Source organism: Sinocyclocheilus grahami, unplaced genomic scaffold, assembly GCF_001515645.1.
Source record: "Sinocyclocheilus grahami isolate Dianchi unplaced genomic scaffold, SAMN03320097.WGS_v1.1 scaffold306.1, whole genome shotgun sequence".
Lineage (NCBI taxonomy): Eukaryota > Metazoa > Chordata > Actinopteri > Cypriniformes > Cyprinidae > Sinocyclocheilus > Sinocyclocheilus grahami.
Window position 1 is genome coordinate 327,968 of NW_015505485.1, and position 12,364 is coordinate 340,331.

Here is a 12,364-nt window from a genome sequence, read left to right on the forward strand (position 1 = left end):
GTTACAATGTAAAATAGATTTGTTTTAATACGTTTTAAATGTAATTTATTCCTGTGATGGCAAAGCTGAATTTTCAGCATCATTACTCCAGTCTTCAGTGTCACATGATCCTTCAGAAATCATTCTAATATGCTGATTTGCTGCTCAAGAAACATTTGTATTATAATCAATGTTGAAAGTAGTTGTGCTGCTTAATAGTTTTATGGAAGCTCAGATACATTATTTTTCAAGATCCTTTAATGCACACAGAGTTCAAAAGAAGATGTATTTGAAATAGATTTATTTACTATTATTTAAAAAAATATTAATAAAAAAAAATATTACCCCTAACTTTTGAATGGTAGTTTATGTATTAGATATCACAATTTTAGACTGATTAGGTCTTAGCACTTATACTAAGACATAATAAAGTGATGATAAGGTTTTTTCACACATTTTCAAGAATGGAATTGCTTGATTAGAATTTAAAATTAAAACGGTTATACTAGTAAATGTGCTGTAGTAGGCGATAACAGAGTTTCTAATTGGCTGTTTTCAGATTGGTTATTTTTTTAACCTAGTGCTATCACGGATACATGTGATTTCTGTCAGGTGGTAGGACATTTTTATGTGAGTCGTTTCAAATAAAAATTACTTACAGCACCTTTATTAGTAGTAGTGCTATATGTGTCATTTTAAAAGCCCCGTCCTGATCTTCTATTGATGGGTTAAAGACGGATGGAGAGATAATGGGGGGCATCTCAGTGGTGTGTGTGGATTTTAAATACACTCCAGGCCTGACATTTTTTCCCTTTGTGCCTCAAGCATCCCTACCTATGACACTATGACTCGATTCCCACGGGCCTCTGCGCCCCCGCGCCATGCCGACTGGTGACTCTGAGGAGGACAGTCTGTTTTGTAACTACAGAAAGGTACTGAGAGCTGCAAATGAGAGCAAATGGACTTGATCTTTCTCTTTATAACAAGCACTCCTCCTGTCCAAATTAATTACATAGCTATTTTAGTATGCATTTGTTTGATTGCCTAACATTTTCACTTCTGTATCCTCTATTGACATGCACTTTAAAATATTTGTTTTGTTTTTTTCTGTCATTACACCAACAGCATGTTTAGTTTTTGCATCCCATCTTCAGAAGCATTCCACCAGGATAACTGCTGACAGCTCTGCAAAGCTTTGTGTGAATTGTGTTTTTTAGGGTCCATCACTAACCACTCGCTCGTATCATTGTGATCCACCCATGTTTGACTTCATACATTCCTGACAGCTCTGCAAACAGATAGATGTCAGCGCTCACTGTGTGTTTTATTTCTTTCCCTTGGTCTAAAATCTCATCTCCCCTCTCATGTCTCATGTGCACCAGTTCATTCGTATCAGTCTTTGCCATTTATCATTCATTTTGAAACTGTGCAGCGTGTGTAATTCTGCGATATTCGTTTCTTTTCTCATACAGTGATATTGGAAACTGGAATTAAACCTTTGTGGAATGTAAGTTGTTTAAATTGACCTTGTTTTACATTAAACCAGTGCTTTTCAACCTTTTTGACCCCAAGGCCCCCCACTGTCCGCAACAATATTCAAAAGCCTCATGATTTTTCCAAGTTGTTTGTGATTTTGTTTTTTCAATATCTTATATCTATCTGCAGAAAAAAAGCTGTTGTTGAGGGGGTGAATCAAAACAAGCCATATCTTGATTTTTAGTTGTTTTAACTTATTTGAATGCTTGTTTTGTCTTATTTTAAGTAGCGGGTCCCCTTACCCTGGTTGAGAACCACTGCACAAAACAGAATAAAAAGTTTATAAAAACTAACAAAAATATTGTATGCATTGTACAAGACTAATGTTTTCTTCTCACTATGTATTTTTTCTTTACCACAGACTCTCTCTGTGAAACGCAGGCTCAGCTCTTAAAAAAAAGGAAACTCACATACTTGAAGCTGGGACCTGTTGTCCACGTTCCCATCACATCAGTGAAGATTGTTGTCAATTTTGACAATTAATTGAAATGTGTGTTTAAAGCCAATACTAGACAGGCCTAGAATAGAATTAACTACATCCAATGTTAAATAACAAATGGGAAATTTCATTTGAACATTTAAAATATCTGGGGCATTTTTGTCACTTTTGTTGTCATTTTGTATACAGAGCTCTACACTGATTTCTACCCCATACCCAAAATAAATGTATAATGATTTTGCTCCATTAAAGTAGGTTTGTTTTTAATATAAAGGCAAGTTCACACCAAGAATAATAACTGTGATTCTGAGAACAGGATGAATTCTGATTAGTTCTGATTCATTGTTTTCATCATTCATCAAGTGTGAAAGTAATTCCAGTGATATCATTCCTCTGTGCTTTATTATTAAAATCGTGGTGGGGACTCTGATATGCTTTTAAATTTAGAACGATTTTTAAAACTATCTTATATAAAACTATATATTTTTATATAGTTATTGGCCTTCGTGTGAATGGGCCTTAACCTTTGTCATCTGTTTCTGTCAGTTTTCTCCAGAAAAGTCTCCATGAGTTAGACAGGCAAAGAAAGTCTGGGACTTGTGGAAGACAGTAAAACGCTGCAAAGGAAGCCAAAAATATAAGCTGTAATTGGCCTCTAACACAGTCACAGATCCTTTGATTCTAGTTGAGCTGACTTGTTCTGGATGTTTACATTTGAATTCCTGCATCAGTTACAAGGGCCCCCTACTTCCAGATACGATTGATTGCTTGAAAAATACAGATCAGGTCAATGTGTCTGTCGTAATTCAGACACACTTTTTCACTAATGGCCTCTAACTCCATTCCTCATTTCTTTAAGTGAATATGTTTATATAATTATCCAATCGTGTGCCTGACATGTTCCAAATCAGAGTATGATCCTTCATGTAGAACTGTCAAAATCAAGTCAATACTGTATGTTTAGTATGAAATGCCTGTACATTTCTGCCTAAGAGTAAAAAAATGAAAAACATATAATTGCATAGTCACCTTGTGACTTCATACCTCTTATTGTAAACTTTAACTTATATTTTTTATTATAGAAATGTTTTAATAGTTTAGTGAGAGAAATAAAACATTTTATAACATTTGAACCAACATGTTACATCAGGTTGGCATTCAGTTTTTAAAAGAACCTCTTTTTTTCTACATGTGAAGGACATTTTTTAAAATCTTAAAGAAACTTTTTCCACTATAAAAACCTTTTTGCAATGGAAAGGTTCCAGGGATGTTAAAGGTTCTTCATGGAACCATCAATGCCAGTAAAGAACCTATATTTTTAAGATTGTACGGTCACACAAGGAAGTCCACTAAACTGGTTCTTTTTTAAGTACTCGCATAACCCAAGATTAAAATTTCTTGATGGTAAGCATGGACAGATTGTTTCCCAACATCATAAACACAAAGCATGACTCGAAAACTAATATAGCTGCGGTGTACTGTGAATTACACAAAAAATGCTGAAAAAGTTCCAGAATTGCGGTTGTGAAGGAGCGCTCTCTGTTCCACTTACTGTGTCTGAGCATTTTCTCAATTGGTTACACATGTGTCCCTGCTTCTTATTGACAGTCCTCAGATGGCCAACCAAACAAAACATTCCCCCGGGCGGGAAGCCAGCTTGTGGGGCAACTTTTTTTTAACCTCAAAATACCCTTTTTGTGACCAAAGCCTTTAAATACTGGAGTCAGAAGTCCCTCCGCCAGTGTCAGCGCCTCACAACATGTGGACAATCACAAGCACACTCCTGCTTACATGCTGCCTCCGGGCAGCTCTCGTTCAGAGCCAGGATCACGACGACATCAAGACAGGATACAAGAGGAACGTTTGGGAAGACCTGATCGAGTTTCTTACCAAAGGCACCAGAGATGAATGCAGCTTGAGTGTGACAGGACAAGGCGATCTCACTAAGCTCCGCATTACTTGCCTGGGCCTGGAGCGCTCTTACTGGTGCGAGTACCAGGGCAAGCCTCAGGTCTGCCGCTCTTACAACAACAACCCACTGCATTATTTCAGGCAGATCATGTGGGACCTCCGCAAGCTGCCGAATGCTTGCCAGGGCCAGCGCATCCTCAAGCCTCTCATGTGCAGGAGAGCTTCGGATGAGGCCCAGATGGTCTTCACAAGCGCATCCTCTTCAGACACCAAGCCAACGGACAGGCCCTACAGACCAGCCACTGACAGACCCGTGCAGATGAGATCACAACAGAGACGACGAGAGAAGAGGCCAAAGCCTACGAGACCACAAATATTAAGAGCCCAATCAGCCAGAACTGCTCAGGACAAGCCGAATCAACCCAAAGCTGTCAAATCCACCAAACAGAGGAAAATCACTACACCCAAACCAACTATGCCACGACCAACTACTCCGGTACCCACGAGTGAGGCCAAGAAACTTGCCCAGGATTACTGCTGGCGCTCTTTTCAGGGTGTCTGTTCCTTCGTCATTGGGTGGTTCAGAAACTAAGAAAAGGGTAGGATTTTTTTAAATGACCAAATCATATCCACCTTGTTTTTTAACGTAAGAGCGGTTGGCACATTTGTTAACTGAATGTGCAAGTCTGTTATGCTGCTTGATATTGCAGACTGGTATTTTTCATATTATTTTAGTTCATTATCATAATCATAAATATTCACTGGTTTGTATCGCAAATATTTTACTGCACTTTGTTATTCTTCTAGTTTACCTATAGTGGCTAATGAATCAGAAGTCTGGCAAATTCAAAGAAAATAGCATAATTTTCCTCCTTGCAATATAATGTTGAAAATCTGAAGATATAAGTTGTTGCAAATCTGAAACCTGTGCGTCTTCTCTTTATATTACTGTAATCACTCACATTTCCGCAGACAACAAAACCCATTTAAGATAACTCCAAATGTCTTAACAGCATGAAGGTTTTGGACTGACGGGGAGAAATGAAGGTGTTTGTTAAGACTGACAGGACTTTGGGAACACTATTAATATATCCTTATGTATGACAAATAGAGTTACAGACTCTAATGTACATATCAGAATAGACAAGATTATCAATGAATTTAGATAATTCCACATAATGCTGGCATGTATTCTTCTCCAAATGTAAACTATATGATGAGGAACTTCATCTTATCATGTGTACTGAATGCTATATGTGTATTAATCATGCTATCTTATATATTTATGAGTGCTGACCAATTGGGTCAGCATTTCTGAAAGCTGTGGAGCCACAGGTCACTTCAGACTGTAATATATCAATGTGAAAATGTATAATGTACATGAATATGTATTTGTGTCTACTAGCCTACATTTTATAGTTGAGTAGGTAATACTCAAATTTATAAAGAGGTTTTTTTTTCGTTTGTTTGTTTGCCCTGAATAAATTTTGGCTCTCTACCTTTGCTTTTTGTGGGGATGATTTACATGAGTGTGACAGCAGATGGCACTATTGTGTAGCCTACTGTTCTAGAATGCATCAGATTTAGGCTATTAACATACAATTTTATCAAGTGAGAGTGAATAAAAATACATATAGGCCAATAGTTTCAGTTAAAAGATGCGGTGTGTGCTGGCAATTGCAAATAGCTGTGTTTGATTCGTTAATCGTTCTTTTGAGTCGGAGCTTTTCGATCAGTTGAATCGATTAAATTAATTAATCGATCTGAACAATTCTTTGACGAATGGGTCCGAGCTGTTTTCGAGTCAACAACTCAAGATTCGAAACGAGAACCGTACTTTCGAGCGTGTCCGATTCAATTTGAGCTGAGAACACGGTGAGCTGATAGTCAAGGGCGCCGCTATGGTTTCTGGGCCCCCTGAACAGCATATTGACTCAGGCCGCCGTGTTCGGGGGGGGAGGGGGAAATCGCTTTCGGTCCACCTCTCCCTCGCCGGGCCCTAGAATCGTCCTAACCTCTCCCAGCTATTAAACGGTTGCAAATACGAGTTGTCGACTTGGAAGTTACACATGAACCATTCAAATTGTTTATGACTGAGAACTTTGTATATCATTTTGATACCCGAATAACCGAGTATGATGACAATCCAGTTAGCTTGTAGAAGGCTAATCGCCTCGAGCTCGGCAGCCCCATGGCGCCTGCGGCTCAGACTTAGCATCGGCATGAAGTAGGCCTAGGCTATGACCTGAAGCTCGCTCTTGCACATGTTTTCTACTACGGGTCGATTCTTGTTCAGCGTAACTCACCCGGATCTGGCTGTAGAGTCTGGGCCACTGCCAGCAATGGCTCGGCTTTGTTCAGTCATAGATGGCTAAATAACATTTCGCCATTGCTGAGAAGAGGACCGTTTCATTAGTGCATGGTAGGTTATTCATTTTCATTTTTAAATACTGCATTATTAGCTGTTCAGACGTGTTTATTTTGGTCATTGTTGCATTATTGTACGTCTTTACATCGAGAAAGTAGCATTTACCCAACGTCCATCGTCGTACCCCATATCCTTTTCTTTCCGAGTCCGACTGTTCAAAAGAACCGATTCGCGGAAACGAATCTTTGGTCAGGACTTCACATGTATTATAAAGTTATTTACAGTCCTCAAGTTATAACAGTTTGGTAGAACATTCACATGTAAGTTACTATTTGTACTATGCTGATAAGTTATGATCTATAAATAAACCTAGACATGCCATCAAGTCAAAGCTTTGCCATATAATATCCTAGAACTAGACGCGTTCAAGAATGTGAAGTCTGAGGGAGGTGCGTGCGCGAGATGCTCTATAAATGGCACACACGAACTTCAGGTGCAAAACCAAAGATTTCACAGCTCTCGTGTATTGTTATACCAAAAGAGTTCATTTATTTTCAACAAAACCATTTGTGACTACAAATGTCACGTCAAGTTGTTCCTGCAGTTGTTTGAAAATAATTCCGATGAGGACATGAAACGCGTGACAGCCATTGCTCTTGTTCTGATCTTCGCCTGTATCATGCAGCAGCTCGTACAGGTGAACAGCCTGAGAGACAGAGGGAGGAGAGCGCAGGCAGATGGGAAGGGCAAAAGAAGAGGTCAACGGAATGAAAGTGATCTGAGAGGGAGATTCTCACTGAAGGACGGAGCGCGGGGGTGATGCGTTTGTATTGGGAGTCACGTGCAAAAACGGGCCAAAGACTTTCAGCTGCGAATATGTAGCGAAGCCCACAGCATGTGAACAGTACGCATCTAATACCAAAGCCTACTGGAAACAGATCACCCGTTCCCTGAAAAAGCAGAGGAGACTGTGTCGCGACTCTACGGTGATGGTCAAAGCCGGTATGTGCCGGAGCGCGCCCGCGGAAGCGCATTTCAGACTGAAGGACACGTTACCGCCCACCGCGGGGAATACTCACTGTCCTGCCCGGATCGAGAGGCTGAAAGTGGCCGAAGAATACTGCAGCAGAGCCTGGTCTTCACTGTGCGCATTCCTCTTCTTGATGCTTGAGAATGATGAATGCTCATGACTTTGAAAAACTTTTTTTCAAGGCAAATTTCTGAATGAAATTAACTTCTTGCACTCCTATTTTTCCCCCTATTTTGTGATTCATTATTAGCACTTTAAATTAACTTGAATTCCATTACATAAATATGGCCATAATCCCCCCCAAAAAATTTAATTAATCCAAATCTAATGTATTTACTGTGTTTGCATTTTGGTTTGAATGAAGAAAAAAAATCAGTGGTTCTTCTGAAACTGTCCACACAAGAATAGGCTATAAAACCTGAAATCACCTATGGGGTTAAGCGAGGGATGTGTAAATAAGTGTTACTTTCTATAATTTATTTTCCAAAATATTACAATTATACCGACTCTAAGCTTTTGAATGGTATAGTGTATAATGTCACAAAAGCTTTTTATTTCACATAAATACTGATCTATGGATCCTTCTATTCATCAAAGAATCCTGAAAAAATTTACTCAACTTTAAATATTGATAATAATAATAATAATAATAATTAAAAAAAGGTTTCTTGAGCAGCAAATCAGCATATTATAATAATTTCTGAAGGATGTGACACTGAAGACTGGAGTAATGATGCTGAAAATTCAGCTTTGATCACAGCAATCATTTAAAAATATATTCAAATAGAAAGCAGTTTTTTTAAATAGTACAAATATTTCACAACATTACTGCTTTTGCTGTATTTTGGATCAAATAAATGCAGGCTTGGTGAACATAAGAGACTTTTTATAAAACATTAAAAATCTTACTGATCAAAAACTGCTGACTGGTTGGTTATATAGATTACAGAAATTTGATATTGTAATGTTATATATATATACCATTTCTGTCCCCCTCACTTCTGAAATGATGGCTACGCCCCTGGGAGGAGCCAATGGGCTCCACACAAAAAAAATGTCTCAGGATACATAGGCCTACTAAAAATAATCTCTTGAACAAAAATGTGTAAACATTTGTGTGAAATATTACAATTCAATAAAATCCCCACCGTGACAAAAGAAAACCTGTGTTGGCATGTTTGGTGTATAGAGACTTAAAGTTGATGTGTAATAGAGGAAGAATTTATCATATGAAAGTGGTTATTGGTGTTTGTAATCTTACTGAGTGATCTCTTGAATAAAATGCCTTAATTCTTTTTCTTTTGTTTTCTCAATTAGCTCTTATTCTCACCTGAATAGGAATGTTCATGACCGTTTGGAAAGGTTGTTCCAAGCATGGAAACTGGCAATTGTAGAATTTAATACTTTGCTCTTATTATTTTGACCCAGATAGATATCAAACCTAATCCTATTGATGGAGGTATTTAAATATGTGTGTGCGTGAGAGAGAGAGAGAGCGAGAGAGAGAGAAATTTTATGTGCAAAGTATTAAAACATTTTTTAAATGAAATAAGCTAAAACTAACAAATGAACATTTAATAAATATATATACAATTTTGAAATATATATAAAAATAAAATCTAATTCAACTGCATCTCAACATGATAGCTTTATCTCAAGTGAAGAGTGGCTGTTTGGTCTTGCATGTACTGTCAAGTAGAAACACTGAATGACTTTAGTGGTTTAACAGATTAATCACTCCAACAGTGATCCTTGCATTCCATCTGAGGTCATGTGCTTCTTTCCTACTAGTCATTAGAAGATAAATGAACATTTAATAAATATATATACAATTTTGAAATATATATAAAAATAAAATCTAATTCAACTGCATCTCAACATGATAGCTTTATCTCAGGTGAAGAGTGGCTGTTTGGTCTTGCATGTACTGTCAAGTAGAAACACTGAATGACTTTAGTGGTTTAACAGATTAATCACTCCAACAGTGATCCTTGCATTCCATCTGAGGTCATGTGCTTCTTTCCTACTAGTCATTAGAAGAATTCTTGGAAACCATTATTCTGTAAGTTCTGATGGGTGATCAAATGCTGAGGCCACAATACACCACAATTCTTAAAGGGGTCATATGATGCGATTTCAAATTTTCCTTTCTCTTTGGAGTGTTACAAGCTCTTGGTGCATAAAGAAGATCTGTAAAGTTGCAAAGACTAAAGTCTCAAATCCAAAGAGATATTCTTTATAAAAGTTGAGTCAGCCACGCCTACTTAAAACGGCTCGTTCTAACACGCCCCCACATATCTACGTCACTATGTGGGAAGATTTGCATAACGCCGCCCATATGTTCACGCAAAGAAAGAAGGCGTAACTTTTATTCTCGCTGTAGTATTGTTGCCGCTGCCGCCATGTCATGAAGACGCTGTGTGTTTCATTGTGAAAGCGAAACTACTTTGTTTGGTCTTCCAAAAGAAGACGATATCCGCTTCGTCATGCCTAGAGCTGATCCGTGCAGGTCGCTGAGGGAATACATCAACTTAGTGCTGTGGATCGCCGGATCGGCTTTCACCGTGGACGAAGCCCGGGGTCGTCACATGTGGTTGCCGCTCCTTCGTCGAATCCGCCAGGCACGCCGTTCTCGACACCGCCGCCTTTGCTCATTCTAGCCCGGCCTCAGCTCACGCTAAGCCGTGGCTTTCGCTCACGCTAGGCCGCAGTGTTTTTCGTTGTGAAAGCGAAACTACTTAGTTTGGTCTTCCAAAAGAGGACACGACTACAAATCAGTGGTTAAGTTGTATTTACAACACTGTTCCAGAACAGTTTAACCCAAATCCAGATGTGTGCAGCACATTTTATGGAGGACCGTTTCCTGATCCTGGGAGAGTAGACTACAATGCCGGCAGTTCTGACTCACAGACTGTAAGTACGTTTTCATTTAAAGGATTTGCCACTGATGATTCAAACGCGAGTTTTAAGCAGTGTAGAGTAGCGCTTGTTGTTTGTCATTTCTCCGATCACAAATGCAGACAGGGTTTTATGTTTAAATGACAGTATCAATTTATGTAAAAAGACAGTAAGTCATTATAATCAGTAATTATGTCCCCACTGGATGCAACAAATGCCTCGTTTGTAATGGGTTTTAATGTTTTTGTCTTGTTGCTCCGGCCGGGACATGGCATCATCAGTATGGTAAGGGGCGTAACATTTCCGTCACACGCTTGAGGTATTCGGCCAATCACAGCTCACTGGATAGCTGGCCAATCAGAGCACACCTCGCTTTTCAGACCGATGAGCTTTGTAAAAATCGACGCGTTTCAAAAAGGCGGGGCATAGAGGAGAAACAATAATGTACAGTATGTGGAAAATAATGTGTTTTTTAAACTTTAAACTGCATAAACACATTTCATTACACCAAATACACAAAATAATGTTATTTTTAGCAGCATCATATGACCCCTTTAAGCCAATGAGCCTATGTTAACTTAATGTTTAGAGCTGGAGAGATGTCAAGATAACATGATAATTAAAAGCCTAAATTAGGCTTAATTTTATCATTAGCTATTTTTTATGATTATTTGGCATAATTACTGGTATTGCAATTGGAAATGTTTCATTTTGTTGTTGTATTACAGTTTGCTTTTACAGTTTCTTACGAACAAACCCTCTGAATCACAGAGGTTTGAATATGTTCTATGAAAGCAATAAGTTACTGTTTTGAAGCTTCACATATAAACATATTTCAGGATGCGGCTCTTTCTACATTACAAGCGGTTAGTCATAAACCAAAACATTCAAGCACACAAAACCGATTTTACCATCTTGTGGGTTTTTGGTAGCCATACCAGCCTGTGATTATGAAATTAAACACACTCACACATGTTGTGGCCTCTCCTTTCCAAAAACAACATTCCACCAATTCAAGCACTGCTCTCATGTAACCTCTCAAGGGGATCCTTTACTTCCTGGTGGGTCCTCTAGGGTGGGGTTTCATGAAGGGTTTCTATGTGGACAGAGGTGGCCTGATCTCACACCCTGACATTCTGAACACTGATTGGCTAAAATAATGACCTTAATAAATTCCATCCTGGAAATAGTGGAGACCTCGGTAAAAATTAAGGGCTTTGTGCTGAGAGTGCCAGTGTTTGGGATTTAGTAAAGCGATTTAGAGCTTGTATCCACACACAGAATCCACACATAATAAAAGAATGTGATCTTATAAGAGTCTCAACATCTTTGTAGCTCATACTGAGTTAAGAAATGTAATATTCAGCTGTACACTGTACAAGTAAAACATGTAACAGGCACCTTAACTAATTCCACATCTGTTAATACCTCAAGAATGCAAGTAAAATATCTGAGGCAAACCCTTTGACCCCCACATAATATTTAACAGTAGCATCCAGTGTCCATGATAATGTATGAAGTAAAATATTAGTTTTATTTAAGGTGAAAATTACTTATTAAATTTCCCAAACACTCTCTACAAATTAAGTATTGTGGAAAATTTTAGTTAAATAAAAAAATGTGGATGTCTTGATTTGAAACCGCAGTGACAAATCTGTCATATTGTGTTGAGATTATGAAATAAAATCAAATAAAAGTTACCTGTTTTTTGTTTTCTCATGGAAGGACCATTACTCTTGTTAACTCCCTTGCCTATCTCTTCAGCAGTTTTGAATTTGTGTGAATGAGGCTGTTGTAAGTTTGTTTAACTTAAGAATAAAATATTTTAGAATGTTAATATTTATGCGGGAGGAAACAGTCTCAAGAAAAATTGCTCTTGATGGGTCAAAATAGGAGAATATGGAAGATTTGTTAGAGCAATACTGCCATCTAGTGGAAAATTTATTATTTTGAGCGACAGAAACAAAACAAGGAACTGCATAAAAACTGCATAAAGACTTTACGAAACATTAATATGGTTCGCGTGCACAGACCTCCGGAGGGGCATGCGAGTAGTGGTGTTATGAGGGCAAACTCGCTGGTCCCCCTCGGTATAAATCGCAGTCCAGGGGCACCTAGATCGGACCAAAGGGCACTGGCTCGACCACCCCACCCCCACCCCCCCTCGTACACGCCATTGGTCCATAACATTTTTATTTTCAAA

The 12,364-nt window shown here is 38.4% G+C and overlaps 2 protein-coding genes and 1 pseudogene across 12 annotated transcripts in view; all 3 read left to right on the top strand.

Annotated features, from left to right (window-relative positions):
- LOC107601491 (prominin-1-A-like) overlaps nucleotides 1-2,054 on the top strand; it is a 56,173-nt gene extending 54,119 nt beyond the window's left edge. For 7 of the 11 annotated variants that reach the window (XM_016293679.1, XM_016293674.1, XM_016293677.1 and 4 more), the window contains 3 exons: nucleotides 805-911; nucleotides 1,452-1,486; nucleotides 1,877-1,909. In XM_016293679.1, coding sequence (XP_016149165.1) covers nucleotides 805-874 — 70 coding nt within the window. In that variant the 3' untranslated portion in view covers nucleotides 875-911; nucleotides 1,452-1,486; nucleotides 1,877-1,909. The other 4 variants (XM_016293683.1, XM_016293684.1, XM_016293685.1 and 1 more) reach the window with 4 other exon arrangements.
- Nucleotides 2,055-3,560: 1,506 nt separating this feature from the next.
- On the top strand, nucleotides 3,561-5,360 carry LOC107601468 (fibroblast growth factor-binding protein 2-like). Its single transcript, XM_016293649.1, has 2 exons — nucleotides 3,561-4,464; nucleotides 4,820-5,360. Exon 1 carries the CDS (start codon nucleotides 3,714-3,716, stop codon nucleotides 4,455-4,457), a length of 744 nt encoding a protein of 247 aa, XP_016149135.1. The 5' UTR covers nucleotides 3,561-3,713; the 3' UTR covers nucleotides 4,458-4,464; nucleotides 4,820-5,360.
- Nucleotides 5,361-6,650: 1,290 nt separating this feature from the next.
- Nucleotides 6,651-7,691, top strand: LOC107601469 (fibroblast growth factor-binding protein 1-like; annotated as a pseudogene).
- The last annotated feature ends 4,673 nt before the right edge of the window (nucleotides 7,692-12,364 follow it).